At 45.7% G+C, this 17,666-nt stretch overlaps 1 protein-coding gene across 10 annotated transcripts in view; it reads left to right on the top strand.

The window, feature by feature from the left end:
• DPF3 (double PHD fingers 3) overlaps positions 1 to 17,666 on the top strand; it is a 314,874-nt gene that overhangs the window by 140,302 nt on the left and 156,906 nt on the right. For all 10 annotated transcript variants that reach the window (XR_014021403.1, XR_014021404.1, XR_014021405.1 and 7 more), the window contains exons 4-5: positions 3,215 to 3,342; positions 10,215 to 10,310. Coding sequence is in view for 6 of the 10 variants with exons in the window: in XM_081289488.1 (XP_081145614.1) it covers positions 3,215 to 3,342; positions 10,215 to 10,310 (224 nt within the window). In the remaining 4 variants the exon portion in view is untranslated. The remainder of the gene's footprint in view (positions 1 to 3,214; positions 3,343 to 10,214; positions 10,311 to 17,666) is intronic.

The raw sequence follows: 17,666 nt of genomic DNA, 5'->3' as shown, positions 1-17,666 counted from the left end.
ATGTTCATCCAGAGTGGAGCCAAGCATCCTGCTGCAAACTACCCGCAGCTCATCGGAGATGAGCCTTTTATCTTGAAATGAAAAAATTGTGGAGAGAGTTGAAGCCCGCACTGGAAATGCACAACTGGAAAAAGACCTTTCAAGGGTGGACCAGAGACAGTCAGGTGGAGACCTTCGGCCCAGTGAAGTGGTTGGCTTCTGCAGGCAGATTGAACTGAAGGGCAGATTTTGCCCCTTACCAGTTGTGTGATATTAAGCAAGTTATAGGCATCCCAAGCTGCACTGTCCTCATCTGTAAAATGGGATAATGACTATGCCTCTTGGGTGTGGTGGGGATTAAGTGACACATAGCATAACAGCTGCTGCATTGTGAAGCCCTCTTCCGGTATACAAGTGCACCAAAGCCCAGTCAGGGCTCAGCTTGGCTTGGGAACTACTAATAAGATTACAATGAATGAGGGTCTTGTCATGATCTCGAAGGTGTGTTGGGAAGATCATTCAGCTGCATTCTTGTCCTGATGTGTCGCTTTGGTAAAATTACATACCTTCTCTGAGCTTAGGGTGACTCATTTGTAAAGTATAATGATTGACTTTTATGTTCCATAAGGCCATCTCTTGTTCAAAATGCTGTGCAGTTCTGGACATTGGATTTATTTAGTGTTGGGAAGACTAGAAAATGAACTTCAAATATGTACATATGATTATTATAAATTTGAGTGATTGCGACCAGCTGTTCTTTTTTGACGGAGGACGGGACATGAGGCAACCCACTTTAATTGTTTGAGATTAGACATTTGGAAGACTTTTCTGACTTGGGAGAGAAAGAAATATGTCATCAGACCAGGCTATGGAGCTGCATGCCCTGAAGTCATTAAAGCAGACAGTTGACTCTTTCTCTGACACTCACAGGCATTTCCCGACTCTCTGATCTGATCTCCTCCTTTTTTCTTTCATGTTTCATAGTTGTTTTCCTCTATAGCACTTAGGACAGTTCATAATTGCATTTTTATTTTGTATTTAACATTTTTATGTCTGTCTCTTTAGACTATAAAGCACCTAGAGGCCGGACCTAACTTGATTTGGTCAACTCCTATGTCCCTAGTCCCAGTACAGCAGGTGTCACATGGCAGGACGGATAGATTGATGGATGCAGTCCAGAGGTGGCAGGTTTTGTGGTAGTGCTTGTTGATGGAGATGGGTCCTCTATTCTTTTTTTTTGGTTAAAAAAAAAATCCCAGAGACCTTGCCTCTTAAGAGACTTCAGGTACTGTTCCTCCTTCCACCTTCTTTTTTCTGGGAGCTGGTCACCCATGGTGCCTTTCTTCCATGGGATTGGCTGGCCTGTGCTCTTCTGGGTGGAGGAGATGGAGCAGGCAGGTAGGGTTCCGTTGGGGTGGGAAGGAAGTAGGGCTCAATGGTGCTGCTGATCTCCATTCACCCTTCCACATCCACTCTTTGCCCTCTCACTGCTCAAGGTTGGCCAATGAGAGAGGAAGGAAGCACGGCAGGAAGATGGAGGATGGAAGAAAGCGTGCTTGGGTCATGTGTTGGTTCCCTTGTTTCCTGTCTGGCCCTGTCTCCAGGTTCTTACAAACACTCCTCTGTCTCCCCAGGAGTAGCAGTGGAAATGCTCCCCTTGGGGCACCTCACCATTGCTTTTTGGTTCCCTTTCCCCCCAACACACCTCCTAGTTCCTACACTAAACCTTCAATTCCCTGATATGACTGGGCCATTTGTTTCCCCTGTTTTCCACGCATACCACTGTATTGTGTTCTTGCATCCATGGGACCTGAGAAAGTGGTAATGTGTGTGTGTGGGTGTGTGTGTGTGTGTGCGAGCATGCTCACACGTGTGTGTAGGTGGGGATGGGGTATGAAGTCCAGGATCAGAGGAGAGGTTGGAGGAAAATTTTTACAGTAAATCAAAATATGATCACTTGGACCTTAGATTTCTGTTTTTACTTATCATTTTTATTTTTTTGGATTTTTTTATTTCTTGCATACATGATAATAGTGGAATGCATTACATTCATAATTATCCATTCACAGCACAATTTTTCATAACTCTGTATTATTTTTAAAAACCCTCTGTAAAAATGGGACTTTGAAGGGCATCTTGAGGAAGGGGTTCAGCTCCTCTCTGTTCTTTCTCAGCAGCGGGGTTGTCTCTAGCTGCCTTTTTTTTTTTTTTTTTTTTTACTTAGCTGGCCCAGTGGGTTGGTTTTTCATCACTGTAACAAAATTCCTGAGATAACTAGCTTATAAAGAGAAAAGGTTTAGGGGTTCCTGTCCGTACTCAGGCAGACTTGCTGTTTGGGGCTTCTGGTGAAGGTGATGCAGAGAGTGGGTGGCAGAGCAAAGTGTTTACTTCATGGCCAGGAAGCCAGAGAGCAAGAGGAAGAGACTGAGGTGCAGTTCCCTTCAAGAGAATGCCCCTAAGGATCTCCCAGTAGTCCTCACCTCCTAAAGGTTCCGCCACCTCCTCTTAGGATGACCCTGGGGGCGGGTCTTTACCAGTGGGCCTTTGGGAGATACTCAGCATCAGAACTCCAGCACCCAGTGACCTACCTGTCCAGCAGATGATCAAACTCCCCACGTCTTCAGAGACTGTGCCCTCAGCTCCCACCCTGCTCTCTGGGTCCTGCTGGGCATCTGACCTTGCTCCTCCTTTTCCCCTGGCTTTCAAGGCTCCGCATCCCCTATGAGCGCATGGACTCATGAACTGCCTGACCAGAGCTGCGGTAGAGGCAGGGGACAGTAATAACAATGGCCAAGCCGGTGTGCTGCTTGAGAGTTTCAAAACGCTTTCCTGTAAATCAGCACTTCTCCGACCCCAACGACCCTGTGGTGTTGGACATCATTGTGCCCCTTTGTAGAAGAACAGGCTTGAGCCTCCTCCAGCGCCTTGTTCAGCCTCACTGCCAGAGAGAGGCGGAAGCAAGACCCAGGCCCAGGCGGAGTGGTCCCATGTCCCACCTGGCACCCTTTCTGCCCGGCCTCAGCTGTCTGAGGGTCGTGATCTACCTCTGGGATTATGAGACAAGCTGGAAAAGCTGCCCTCAACTCCCATGTTCCTGTCCCCCCTGGAGGAGAGAGCGCCGGCCGCTCTGAGTTCTACCCAGGAGCTCTGGTGGAACAAGTCCTTAGGGGCCATCCTTCCTGCCTCAGCTCTCCTAGTGGCCTGACCTGCCTTTCTCTGTGTGTGTGTGTTTCAGAAGTGGAGCTGCCCCTGAAGAAAGATGGCTTCACCTCGGAAAGCACCACGCTGGAAGCCTTGCTCCGCGGAGAGGGGGTGGAGAAGAAGGTGGATTCCCGGGAGGAGGAGAGCATCCAGGAGATACAGGTACTCACTCCTGGGACTGCAGACCCACACCCCCAGCACTTTGAGGCTTTTCCAATTCAATGCACCAACCCCTCTCCCGGATTTCTTCATTTGTTTGTTCCAAATGTATTTACGGAGCCTGTTGAGCACTGGGTACCTGCTAGGTCCTGGGGCCATGTTGGGAAGCAAACCAGATTGAGCCCTCCTCCCTGTGAAATAAACAGCCCACAGTCCAGGGTGTAGACTCCTGGGTGTTGGCTTTGCCGAGGGAGTCCCTGACTCGCCCTTGCCCCCTTCCTCACAATGCAGGCTCAGCTCCTGCTCCTCAGACTTCTGGTTCTTTTCTCCCACTGCTCTGGGCCTGGGGGAGACAGGATCTGGTGGAGTTAATGAGGATTAACTCACTCATCCTTCAAGGCCTGCCTCGTAGTCCCCTCCCTGCAGGATGGTTCATCTGTTCCCCCAGCTCCGGATTATAATGGTGTGCACCCACCATTTCCTGTCACTTGCCTCGAATCCTGTTTATCCGGTACAATGCTCGACACAGAGTATTGTAATAATATTAACTAGTGCTAATATAAATAGTGGTGTTAATAATTAAATATAATTAAATTATATTTTATTGAATTTATATCCTGTATTAAAATTTTATATTTTTGTTACCTACATTGTATATGCATAATTTTATATTCCATTCACTGTTTTAATTATTAATTCATTAATTTACTGAAGTGATAGTTAAAGGAATGATAATAATAATAATACCTCTCTGGTTTGTTTAATAGGTCTCACTGGCCTGTGAGTTCCATAGAGTCGGGACCCAGGCTTGTTGTCACCTCTGTGTCCTCTGTACCTGGTGCATGCAGGTGCAGAGATGGGTCTCAGTAAAGGCACTGGCCTCCTTCATGGCCACTCCTGTGCTAAGATGAATGGTCGAGTCTTTTCGACTTAGTTCCCGCTCCCTGACTTGTTTGTTCCCTCCTCTGCTTTCCACGAGCTCCAGTCCTACTGGAGATTTTCATTCACTCTAGCCTTTAGTTGTCGGATGGAACTTGGAGTCCCCTTTGTCTTTCTCTCAAGTACAATGTCCATGCATCCGGGATCCAGTTGGCCGTGCGTCCAACACAAATCCAGAGCATGGCCCTTCTCCCCACATCCTCTGTGGCCGCCCTGGTCCAGGCCACACTTACCACTTGTCTAAAGGACTGTGATGGTCTTCCCTGCTAGCACCTCAGAGGGAGTCTTTAAAAGACCACTTAAAAATAGCAACTTTTGGTTCATAGCAAAATTGTGAGGCAGGTACAGAGATTTCCTATATCCCCTGTGCCCACGTACACGCATAGGCTCCCCCATGAGCCCAGGCTCCCACCACATTGGTTACAATCAAGGAACCTACACTGCTATGCCCCCGTCACTCAGAGCCCATGCTTTAGTGTCCACTCTTGGTGGTCTATGGGCACATGGTAATGACAGGAAACCACACTTATGGTAGTATGACCCTCCCTCATAACCCCTGCAACCACTGGGCTTTACAGTGTGCACAGTTTTTCCCTCTCCAGGACGTCCTTCAGTTGGGGTCCTATGGCAGCCTTTTAGGAGGGACTGCTTTCCCTTAGCAATCCACGTGTAAGCTTCCTTCATGTCTTGAGAGCTAATTTCTTTTTAGTGCTGAGCAATATTCCATTGATTGGATGGACCATAGGAGAAGGAACTTTTTCAAGTTCAGTTGGTGCCGGTCATTCTTGAGTGCAAAGCCTGCTGTGGCCACTGTTGTCTGGAGTGAAACAGGGCCCTCCCACCTCTCTGAGCAGCTCCTTCCTATTTTCCTCGCTCACTCTGTCAAGTCTTGCAGCAACCTGTCTTTGCTGCTCCTAGAACACGCCAGGCCTGCTCCTCCTGCCTCGGGGCATGGCCTGACCGCTGCATTTCATACCACGTCCTGTGCCCTTCCTGCCCTGCATCTCTTGTTCCCTCACTCTGCTTTCTTCTTCTTCTCCCCTTTTCTCTTATCACCATCGAATGTAATTTGAAATCTGTTTATTTATTATGTTATTGTTTATTACCTGTTTTCTCCCAATAGAGTGTAAACTCCCCAGGTCAGGAGACTTTGTTCTGCTCACGATACATCTCAAGTCCCCCAACAGTGCTGGGAGAGTAGGAGACCCATAGCACTTATGTGTTGAGTAGGTGCACGAGTGACCAGATTCTGATGTGTGACCTGATCCCGGTCTTTCCCCCTCCCACATGTCCTACTTTGCTAGTTACCTTTTGTCCTGAAGCACAGCTCTGTTTGTGCCACCCCGGCACCTTGCTAAAAAAAAAAAAAAAAAAAATTGTGCTTCTCACTAAATAAATCCTGAGTGGTGGTGTGACCTTCCTGGGCCTCCTCTTCCTGCTCCTCAGCTAGTTTTCAGGCTTATTTTGCTGTGACTTCTTTCCTCCCTGCTCCTCAGCCTTCTTCCCTCTCTGCCTTTGGTCCTGCTGGACCCTCTATCCGGCGCATGCCTTTTCTTCCACCTCCGTAAGCACACGTTCCATTTGGCTCTGAGGCTCAGCCTCAGTGCCACCCCCTGTCCAGCCTCTCTGGGTCTCCCCGTAGCCACAGGGCTCTCTTCTTACCTCAAGTGTCTAGAGCACCTGCTGCTTTCCTCCTTGTGAGTTTGGCCAGCCGCCTATTCCCCCCAGGGTTGGACTTTTGGATTTTGAAGGCCAGGTTTGTCACCTCTCTGTGACCCCTTAGTGTCGTGTTTGGTTACATAGTGGACTTTGACAGAATCAGCGAATGGGACAGACCCATTGCCCAGAAGCCTTGATATTGAGTGATGTGTGGCCCTTTTCCTGCAGAACTGGAGGTGGGTTTGAGTTCTTCTCCTGAAACTCTGGTCTATTATAGATCAGAATATTTATATTCATAAAACTAAATGGCTGCCATGTGCAGAGCCAGGGGCTGTTCTCCTGTGCTCAAAGCTGAGGCAGCGTCCGAAGCCAAACAGATTCACTTGTGTTCGTTGGCTTCACGTTACCAAAATACCTAGGGAGTCAATGGTCTATAGTTTTTTCTTTTATTTTCATTCATTTGACCAAAGTTTCATGAAGGCTTCCCTTGAGGAGGAACTGTGTCAGGTGCTGCAGAGAGGGGCCAAGGGAGACCTGCCCTCTCCACCTGTAGTCTGGTGACATACAGACAGAGAACAAGTAAGACATAAAATATTGTGTTCTTGGAAAAGTACTATGAGATGTACACACAAGATGAAGATTCAGTAGAAGAAGGGTCGGGGCAGATTCTAGGTAGTGTCCTAAGGAATACAAGGGGTTTAACCTCAGTTAAAGAGCTTTCTGGGCAGAGGAACAGTGTGCTGAAGGCCCCGAGGTAGGTCAGAGCTTGTGTTGCTGGAACAGACGGAAGGCCCATGTGGCTCAAGTGTGGTGCCAGGGAGAAGAGCCCAGGGTGGAGCTGGACAGGTGGCCAGGAGCCAGACCTGTCAGCCTCAAGGGACGTGGAAGTGGCTTTCAGTTTCATGTAAAATAAAAGAGGAAGCCAATTGGAGGATTTTAATCAGGGCAGTGAATTTATATTTTATAAAGATCCCTCTGGTTCTGCATGGAGAGGAGATTGGATGTAGGGCCAACATAGTGACATTTGTTAGATTTTGTAGTATTCCTGGCTGGAGATAATGGAATCTTTGAAAAGGAATTTTTTCTTTTTCTTTCTCTCTCACTTTTTTTTTTTTCCGATACAACCACAAACCACTATTATCATCACTGTAAAGACTGTTTAGAGTAGCAGAGAGAAAAGTTATTTTAAAATGTGTTTATTTTGCAGACAATGTCCTTGGACAGGGACTGCTGGTATGTTACTGGGGATAAGCTGATTCTATAGTTGGACCACCCCTGCCCTTCACTTCTTGGACTGGACTCTCCCCCTCTGCTATCTGAGGCCTGAAATGAGCTTTGTTTTTTAGGGTGTCCTGGCTCCTTCTGAGTTAAGACTCACATAGAGAGACTCCTGGTGTCAGGGCCACATTGAGAGAAATGCAGACACTGTTATGGGGCATGGACTGGAGATTCCAGAGTCACAAGGGAGCTGGTGGGGAGAAGAGGGACAGAACCTCAGGGAGAGGAGACATCAGTTCACTCTTGGACATTGAGGCTGCGTGACAGTCTGGGGACCAGCTCATCTGCCTCCACCCATCTTTCACCTTCCAACCCAGAGTCTGTATTATGGACAATAAATACCCTTATCATGAAAAATGACAGTGGAGTCAGAATTGTACTGAGATGCCAGAGGCAATGACCTTTAAATTCCAGACACTTGGAACTTACCATGATTAAATGACCTCAAGACTCAGAAGCTTTGCAAGACAGCTGTGTGATCAGCCACCGCAGTCCTAATAACTACACCGTATATTTATGCTACATTTTTTCACTGAAGACTGCACAGTGTTTGTCATTGTTTTGCTTGGATTTCACTAGTGGTCCCACCTGCAGGTCAGGAAGCCAAGGGCCTGCTCCAGAGCCAACATTTCCTAGTTATGAGCCAGAGGTCACATCCAGCAGACTCAGCTGTGACTATTAGATGGTAAAGGCTGACCCAGAGATCCATAAGTATCATTGGCTGGTGGGTTCCTAAATAAAACTGGGAGGGAAATTGGAGAAGAATTCACTAGAACTCTTTGGAGCTCTTTGGAAGGATTGGGTGACAGGGGTATCCTGGCTGCTATGATTGCAGCAGAGCACTCTGGCAGGAAGGCAGGAGCAGAAGATCACTAGTAACCCACTCCTGGGCTTCCTTCTTTGAGGACAGGTCAGCGGTGTGTCCGGGAGGCTATTTGAATAGCAATGGTAACATCCGATGTCCATGTGTTGTGTGCTACTTTCTAAGACTTTCCATAGTTTTTTTAAATTTTTGCAACATTCCCCCAAGGATTGTGGTGTCATCCTGTATAAGTGTGTTTCCTGCACACTTTTCTGGCTGCATCTTAGCCATCTCTCTCCTGGAGCCACCAAACTTTGGTCACACCAGCCCTTTCTGCTATTGGGACAAGCCACGGTCCTCTCCCCTTTGCTCATGCTGGTCTCCCTGCCTAGAAGCTCTTTCCTCTCTTCCTCCCTCTTCCCTGTCTCCATTCCCAAGGCTAGTCTTTGCTCATTCTCCATATCTCATTTCCCCTTGTCCTCAGGAAGCCTCCCCCAACCTTCAGATGAGGTAAAATTCCCTTTTTGTCATTTTGCCCTCTCATGTACCCTGAACTTGACTTTATAACAGCTGGCATTATGTGGTTATGCATGTTCTTTAAATCTGCCCTCTCTTCTCCAGACTGTGGGGTTGATTTGAGGCCAAGACTCCGCTATGTTGCATCTTGCCTTAGTGCAGTACCTGCCTTGGAGCTAGTGCTAGATATGAATGAAGATTGAATTGATTTCTGTTTTATAAATGGGGGAACTGAGTCACACAGTGAGCCCATATGGAAGTTCTCAGGGCCCTGATATGGAGTTCAGTGAGTTCCAAGCCCCTTCCCTCTTTTCCTACTCCCATGGTGAAGGCCTGGGTCTCCTGCCATGATCTTGGAACCTTCCCTTGAACCTGGGGGTCCATACTCCACTTCTTCCCTCCCCTCTTCTAAGGGAGTGAAGTGCTCAGGTCCCTGTATGAAGAGTACACTGTGATGAACCTGCAGTTCTCATTCCTGAGGTCTGAGAAACCAACGGGAAGCGGAGCTCATGCACCTGACCTTATTCTACTCATGCCCTCCCTCTATGATCTTGAACCATCAAAATGGTTCTCAGCCTCAGTTTTATTCACCTGTAAAATGGAAATTGGATTCTCTGTGACTCTCAGGGCTACCGGAGAGAGATCATTTGAATTCGTGATCTTTAAACTCTATGACAAGTCAAGAACTATCATGAAAATATATTTTTTTTTCTTTTAAAGTGGATTCTTACGAGCAGTACGTTAACGTTACATTCTGGTCAGATGAGCAGGAAGTTACTTGTTTTCTTTTTTAGACAGGGCAGGTTTCAGAATGACAGGGAAAGGACAAACACATTTTCATGGTTCTGAGGTGGCCTTTGATAGGAACAAAAGGAAAGATTACATTAAAGAAAGTAAGTTTTGATAAAAATGACGTGGCTCCATAGAAAAGCATTTCTGCCTGTTTTAATCAGCTTTGTCACGGCTATGACTAAAAGATCTGACCAGAACAATCGTAGAGGCAGAAAAGTTTATTTGGGGGCTCATGGTTTCAGAGGTCTCAGTCCATAGATGGCCGGCTCCATTCTCTGGGGCTCCAGGTGAGGCAGGAGATCATGGTGGAAGAGTGTGGTGGAGGGAAACAGCTCACATGATGATCAGGAAGCAGAGAGAGCCTCCACTCACGAGATGCAAAATATATATCAAAGGCTCACCCCCAGGTACCCCTCTCCAGCCACACCCTACCCACCTTCAGTTACCACTCAGTTAATCCCATTAGGGGATTAAGCCACTGATTGGTCTCAGACTCTCATAACCCAATCATTTCTCCTATAAACCTTCTTGCATTGTCTCACACATGAGCTTTTGGGGGACACCTCACATCCAAATCATAGCACTGCCAGAGTATTCTCAGAAAACTCTTCTTGGGCTCAAAGAGTGGAGAAGTTTGGTGTTCTAGGAGGACTTGGCTGGAAGGGGCTTGGGCTTGGGCTTGAGGAATGTCAAACTCCTGGGCAGCATCTCAGAGGCTCAACTTCCCAAGCATCAGGAATAGCAGCCTCACTTTGCTAAACAAAACAAAAGCAAAAAACAAAACAAACAAAACAAACAAACAATGGAACACCTTAAGAATGACCCTCTGACGATTTTCTCCTTTGCATTTGATTTCTCAAATCTTCTACTGATTTTCTTGTCATTCCAGAGGGTTTTGGAAAATGATGAGAATGTAGAAGAAGGGAATGAAGAAGAGGATTTAGAAGAGGATATTCCCAAGCGAAAGAATAGGACCAGAGGACGGGTAAGTGGGGGATATCACAAGGGAGGAAAGAGCAGAGCTGAGGTCAGGCCAATAATCGATCCCTGGACTTATTCCAGGTCCCACTGAAGCAAGATGATCTCACACCCATGGTCTGGCTTGGAGAATACTCAGAGAGGAACACTCTAGAGGGGCTCTGATCCGGTCAGAGCCTGGAGGAGTTCCATGCTGGCAAGAGGGATGAGAGGAGGCAGAGGGCGCTCTGCGGGGGAGGAGGAGGATGAGGACAGGGTGTCTGTTGGGCCCATCACTCAGTCATGAAAAAAGGCTGAAAGTTTCCTGGGGTCATCCCAGAATGACAGGGTCAGGACACAAACTTTGGGGGTGCGCTTCCCTAGGCTGGGAGCAGGAGCCTGCTGGGGAAGAAGGGGGGATGCAGCTGATGGTGCCCAAGTGGGTTTGGCATGAGCTTTGGAGTCTGGGATGGGGCAAGGAAGGGGTCAGAGCTGGGATGGGCAGAGGGAAACCCCTGGAAGAAGGGATGAAAACCAGGTAGTGGTTGGTCCCTGGCGGGGAGAGAGCCAAGCCAGGGTGGTGCCTTCAGGCCCCAGGTTGGTTCTCCAGAGGCCTCATGTACAAGCCCAGAGGGGCTTTCTGTGGTTGACCTTCTGTGGTCTGCAAGGGCATTGGATAGTAATGAGATGGAGAGGACCCTCCAGGGGTAAACTGAGGCTCCCCACTGGAGATTCACTCTCTTAGGCCTGAGGCTGCAGGCAGGACCTTTCCCCCCAAGATAAGAAGTTTGCTCTGTGGGTTTGGGTCCAATAATGATTCTCGCAAGCCTCCCTACTCTCACAGCCCCCTATGCTTTAGTGGACAACAGTATCTCTGAGAGAGCTTTTAAATGCAGATTCCTGGGGACCTGTGGTCAGCAGTCCTGATTCAGCAGATCTGGGATAGGGTGTTGAACTGTATATCACAGGCAAGTTCTCAGTCGACAGTTGCATGTAGTTTCGCACTGCCCGCACCATGGGCTCAGATGCTCGGATCTGCTGACAGGAGCAGGGATCTCTCAGTGAGGGCAGGCCAGCTGTCTGATGGTGCGTTCTTATATCGCTGTCACCAGCTTCATCAGTTGCCAGTGTTTTGACTGTTTTGTCTCATCTGTTCTTTTCTCCCACTTTTCATTGGTTTCTGTGTTTGATTCTTTCCTCATGAGCAGGAGTGGGTAGGAAGCAAATCCTAGACATTAGAGTGTATCTCTAATAGATTTCATTTTCATACTTAGTAAAAATGACCATGATTCTAATAGCTACTATCCAGCCTCTGTTCATTTCCCCTGGATTTCTCAAAAAAATGCCCAGTACTGGTTGATTGGTTTGCAGCCTAAGTCTCCTTTATTCCACACATACCTCTTTCTCATGACACTCTACCACAGACATTTTTGTGTTAAACCTCCATGCCATTGATTTGTTGAAGAACTTGTCTTGTCTTGTAGAATTTCTCACATTCAGGATTTGGTGGAGTAGTGGTGCTTTTATGTCTTCCTCTGTCCATTGTATTTCCTGGAAACTGGTATAGTTGTCTTTTCTTTCTGTGGTTTTGGTTTCCATGGTTTTAGTTACCTGTGGTCAACCCTGGTCTGAAAATATTGAATGGAAATTCCAGAAACTTCTGATTCATAAATTTAAAATCATGCACCATTCTGAGTAGGGTGATGAAATCTTGGGTTGTCCATCTCTGTCATGCCTGGAATGTGAATCGCCCCTTTGACCAGTGCATCCACACTGTATATGCCACCCTCCCATTAGTCACATCAGGGTTGTCTAGGTTACCAGATAGACTGTGCTAGTTTTGTAGCACTGTGTTCAAGTAACTCTTATTTTACCTAATAGTGGCCCCACAGCACAAGAGTAGTGATGCCTGTGATTTGGATACATCAAAGAGAAGCCATAAAGTATTCCCTTTAAATGAACAGGTGAAAGTTCTTAAAGAAAGAAAAAACATATCAGATGTTGAGGTTGCTAAGATCAACAGTAAGCATCTTTTATCTGTGACATTGTAAAGAAGAAAAAAGAAATTCCTACTACCTTTGCTGTTACACCTCAAACTGCAGAAGTTATGGCCACAATGCATGATAAGTGCTTAGTTAAGATGGAAAAGGCATTAAATTATAAGATTTGGTACTATCTAGGGTTCAGTGCTCCATGGGGAGTCTCGGAACATATTTCCTGTGGATAAAGGTACTACTGTTGTTTGATTAGAGACTTAAATAGATTGAGGTTATTTGTGTGTGTGTGTGTGTGTGTGTGTGTGTGTGTGTGTGTGTATCTATAAATATTTATTTTGAGGTAGGCAAGAATCTTTCCTTGGTGGTGAGATGTACCTTTTATTGGAGGCACATGGTCTCCAGTTCTTCTGCTTTTAGTGGTCTTTGAATTGGTCAGTAGATTTATTGCCAGCCTGATTCCTCCCTTATAAATTTCCTCCACAAATTTTCACCTAGTGATTTTCATAGCCACCAACGAACTTGCCTAGACTCATTACTTCGTTCAGCAGGTAGGGTTGCCTACAAAATAATTGATGTCTGATTCCATCTTGGAAGAAGGCTTTGGAGCTTGAAATTCCTTTGAACCTCGAGGCCTGTGTAACTCCTGACCTGCTTCCTGTCTCCTGAACCAAACCTACTAGAGTAGACTGTAGAAAATGGTCCTCTTAACATTTTCTGCACTCTCAATATAAATCTAGAAGATTGGACTCGCAGTCAGTGAATAGGAATTGGGTGTCTGCTCTGTGAGATTGTCAATAGCAATAGCAGCAGCCACAGCCATTAATACTTACAATGTACTTACTCTAAACCAGGCAATGCGACGGGCTCTTTACAATGAAGTTACTATGCAGACAGTGATGACTTGTGTCAGATGCTTTACACTATATTCTATATTTCTGACTGTCCATTGCAGAGGCTGCTGGCCACATGGGGCAACTGGTCCAAACTGAGAAGTGCTATAAATGGAAAACACACACCAGATTTCAAAGACTTAGCACGAAGACAGGAGCATAGAACATCTCGTTATCAATTTTAATATTTATTACATTTTGAAATTATAATATTTCGGATACATGGGTTAAATAAATTATTAAAATAAATTATGTTTTAGTAAAATTAAATGCACATTTTAAAAAAATGTTTGCCTTATTTTCATTTATTTTTTTTCGAGTGCTAGGGATTGAATCCGGGTCTTTGAGCATGCTAAAAATGCCCTATACCACAGAGCTACACGCTAGCCCAGATCCTCTGTCTTATTTTAAATGTAGCTACTGGAAAATTTGAAATGACAAGTGTGGTTCCTGGTATTTTTCTATTGATTGAAACTTTTTCTTTCATTCCTTTAAGTTGGTATTATTACTCCCCAAAAGGTTAAATACTTGGGCAAGATCACTCAGCCTTGTCAGGGAGAAGCCAGGATTTGGAGACAGCTCTGTGCTTTCTCCATGGAGTTGTGCCTGCTCAATGCTCAGCATGTAGCCAGGGCCCATGGAATCAGAAAGTGAATCATGGAAAACAGAAAGTGTTTTAGTCAGCTTTTTTTTTTTTTTTTTTTTTTGCTGCTGTGACTAAAGGACCCAACCAGAACAACTGTAGAGGAGGAAAAGTTTATTTAGGGGCTTATGGTTTCAGGGGTCTCAGGCCATAGAAGGTTGGCTCCATTCCTCTGGGCTCAAGGTAAGGCTGAACATCAGGGTGGAAGAAGGTGGCCAAGGGAAGCAGCTCACATGATGATCAGGAAGTAGAGAGAGACTCCACTGGCCAGATACAAATATATACCTAAAGCCACGCCCCAATTCCCACCTCCTCCAGCCACACCCACCCACCTTCAGTTACCACTCAGTTAATCCCTGTCAAGGGATTAATTCACTGATTGGGTTAAGACTCTCGCCACCCCATCATTTCTCCTCTGAATCTTTTTGAATTGTTTTACACGTGAGCTTTTTTTGGGCCCCCCTCACATTCAAACTATGACAGAAAGAAATAGTCATACCCCGACTTCAGGGGAGCCTAGAGAAGGCATGAAACAGCGAGGGGACTGAATGGGGCTGAGACTAGCTTGGGGTCCAGCCAGTGCTCGCCGATTAGCAGCTACTGGCTCCATGTTGTACAATGACATTATGGACATACCACCATGGTGGGAGCCATGGAAGAACCCAGAAAGGTATGGGTGGGCCTCTTTGTGCTGCAATAGCATGTGACACTACTTCACCCATAGCCTCAGTTAAGCTGATGGCTACTGGTGAATAACTCCTCCCATTTCCGTGGGTAGTCTAGGCCTGGCTCCTCCATGTGTAGTCCTGGATTGGGGTTTCAGTATTACCTTGGAGCAAGCAAGCTCATTAGTAAGGCAGAAGCCCAGCCTCTGCCCTACATGGACTGGATCAGGGTCTGCAGGTTGACAAGATGTTCAGGTGCTCTGTGTACACATGAGGAAGTCAGGGCTCAGGTAGAGTTTACAAGATGGGTTCTGCCTTACTTGAACTTCAAACCCATGAGTTCCAACCCCAGCTTCATCACCTTCTACTCCTTGGATAAATTATATAAACTCTGTGACCGTGACCACATTGTAAAAGTACTCTGGGCCTCAGTTTCTTCTTCAGTAAAATGGAAATAAGAATACACAGCCAATTTTGAGTGCTTAATAAAGCCGAGGCATTAGAAGGGAGGGTACAAGCCAAGGGAATAGCTCTGGGAGTTCTGATAATGTAGGTTCCCTGAGGGGTGGGAGCAGTTTAAATCTAACAATTAACAAGTATGTTTATGATAACTTTAGCCTGAGAAATCACAGCTTGTTAAGGTTCATAAAATTATTGTTAAGTCATCCACGTGAGTATTATCATTGAATCTATCTATTAATTAGTATTTTTTGATGCACTATGGTGCAGTCTGGTGCATCTCAAACTTAAGAGTGCATACGAAGATCCCAAAGATCTTGGAAAAGTACAGATTCTGAGGCATCAGGTCTGGGTTGTGTGGGCTGAGCTCCTGACTTGTTAACAGGACCCTGGGTGCTGTTGGCCCTGTAGGTCTGAGGAACCACACTTTCAGTAGCAAAGATTTTGAGCAATGGTCCTTAATTTTTTTTTTTCATCTGAACAATTCCTTACACTCTTAAAAATCACTGTGAGCCCCCTGCAAAGGTATTGTTCTGATTATAACCAGTGAGACTTATTTCACTAGTGACGTGCTACATTAGAAATTAAAACAAAAAATTTAAGCTTAAGAATACCTAAGCTCACAGTGAAAGCATCATCACGCATCATGTAGCCTCTGGAAAACTCCATTATCCACTTTTGAGAAAATGAGAGGGAAAAAGCAAATAGTGTTCTAGTATTATTATGAAAATAGTTTTGACACGGATCCCGGGACCACTGTTTGAGAACAACTGTTACAGAAGAACGAGCCCTTGGCTTGGACTGTTTGCCCTAGTTAAGGGTCTTTTAGTTGCAGGAAACTTGATGGCTTAAGCAAAAATGGGGAGGACTTGAAAAGTTGCTGGGCCATTGCCCCAAATTTGAGCAATCTTTGAAGATCCAAACCACAGGAAAGGCAGGAAAGAGGCAGGGACTTAGAACTGGGGAAGAGTAAGAAACCCGGGCCTCTTCTGGCCCTTTTTTTTTTTTTTTTCCTCTCCGCCTTCTTCTTCTTCTTTTATTTATTTATTTTTAAAATTGCAGATGGATACAATACCTTTATTATTTATTTATTTATTTTTATGTGGTGCTGAGGATCGAACTCAGGGCCTCACAGCACTAGGCAAGCTCTCCACCACTGAGCCACAACCCCAGCCCTTCCTTCATTCTTCCTTTCCTCTAACTCTCTGCCCCATAGCTCCAGAATGTATGGGTTCCCATGGTTCAAGTGGCTTATACTAACTGTGGGTCATTGTTTCCCAATTCCAAGTCCCTTAGAGGTGGAATCTGATTGGCCCAGCTTGGAGGTAGACTCTGATTAGCTCCAAAATCATGTGACTAATCCTGAACCACCCAATCAACCGTGGCCTATGGGGCAGGGTCCTATGGTACAATCATGGCTGCCACGGCCCACCAGTATGTGAATGGGAGGTGGGGTGGGACGGAGTGCAATGAGGTGGGCAGCTCTCAGAGAGTGTAGACAGGTTCTTTATTGGCAAATCCATTTCAAAGGTTTCATAACAGTGTCTGGAAACCTAGGTCCTGCTTCTTTTACTGGTCCCGTGACTGTGGACAGTCATGAACCCTCTCAGAGACTGCTTCATCACATGATAAATAGGAATAATACTACTACTCAGTCTAATTCAAAGGTTATTTTAAGAATTAACTGAACTAATACACAGGAAAGAGCTCTGCATGCTGTGAGCCCCGCATAACGCTAAGTGTTAGTGATTCATAATAAAGTACAAAGTGCCATCTCTGCCCTCAAGGACCTCAGAATCAGATTAAGGAGAAGATGCTAAAACTTAAGATGCAATGAGAGCACAGCAGGTTTCTGACAGTGCATTAACCAGGGGCAAACAGAGCCATAGGATCCGAGCAACTCTGGAGGCTAAGGTAGGAGGATCACGAGTTCAAAGCCAGCCTCAGCAACTTAGTGAGGCCCTAAGCAACTTATCGAGACCCTGTCTCAAAAGAAAAGAAAAAAGAAAAAAAATAAAAGAAAGAAAAGGACTGGGGTTTAGTGATTAAGTGCCACTAGGTTCAATTTCTGGTACCAAAAACAAAACAAAACAAACAAACCATCACCACCACCACCAACAACAACAAAAAATGACAGAGATCAATGTGGGTAAGGAGAGAAAAATAATTTATCAAGAACTTCCTATAGACTTAGCACTGACCCTGTGGTGTCACACCCTTTGCTCTAACCCTCTCAACAAATTGCTCTGGAGGTGTTCCTGTTCCTATTTTACAGACGAGAAAACCCAAGCTTTGAGAAGTAACTAGTGCAAGTCTCATGGCTGATGCTACAGTTTGATTGTCCTCCTGGCTCCATGTGTCAGAATTTAATCCCAATTGGGTGTTCAGAGGTCGAAAACTTAATCTGACTATGGAATTTGGAGGCGATTAGGATTCGATAAGGTCATTAGATAAGGGTGGCGCTCCCGTGAGTGACACATACACATGCTCCTTAACACTTGCCCTATGATGCTCTGGGCTACCTCAAGCCTGCAAGCAAGAAGACCATTGCCAGATGAGGCTCCTAGACCTTACATCTTCAGAACCATAAGTCAAAATGAACTTCATTTGTTTATAAAGAAAAGAAGTTTTGTTATAGTAACCAAAGACTGGCTAATATAGCTGGTGTTCAAATCTATCCACATGGCTCTTTTTACTTTTCAGTGCGGCAAGGGGAAGATTTTTGGAAGA

Source organism: Spermophilus citellus, assembly GCF_964194105.1.
Source record: "Spermophilus citellus genome assembly, chromosome: 4".
In the NCBI taxonomy this organism is placed as follows: domain Eukaryota; kingdom Metazoa; phylum Chordata; class Mammalia; order Rodentia; family Sciuridae; genus Spermophilus; species Spermophilus citellus.
The sequence above is the reverse complement of the archived record's forward strand: the minus strand, read 5'-3'. Positions and strand labels throughout refer to the sequence as shown.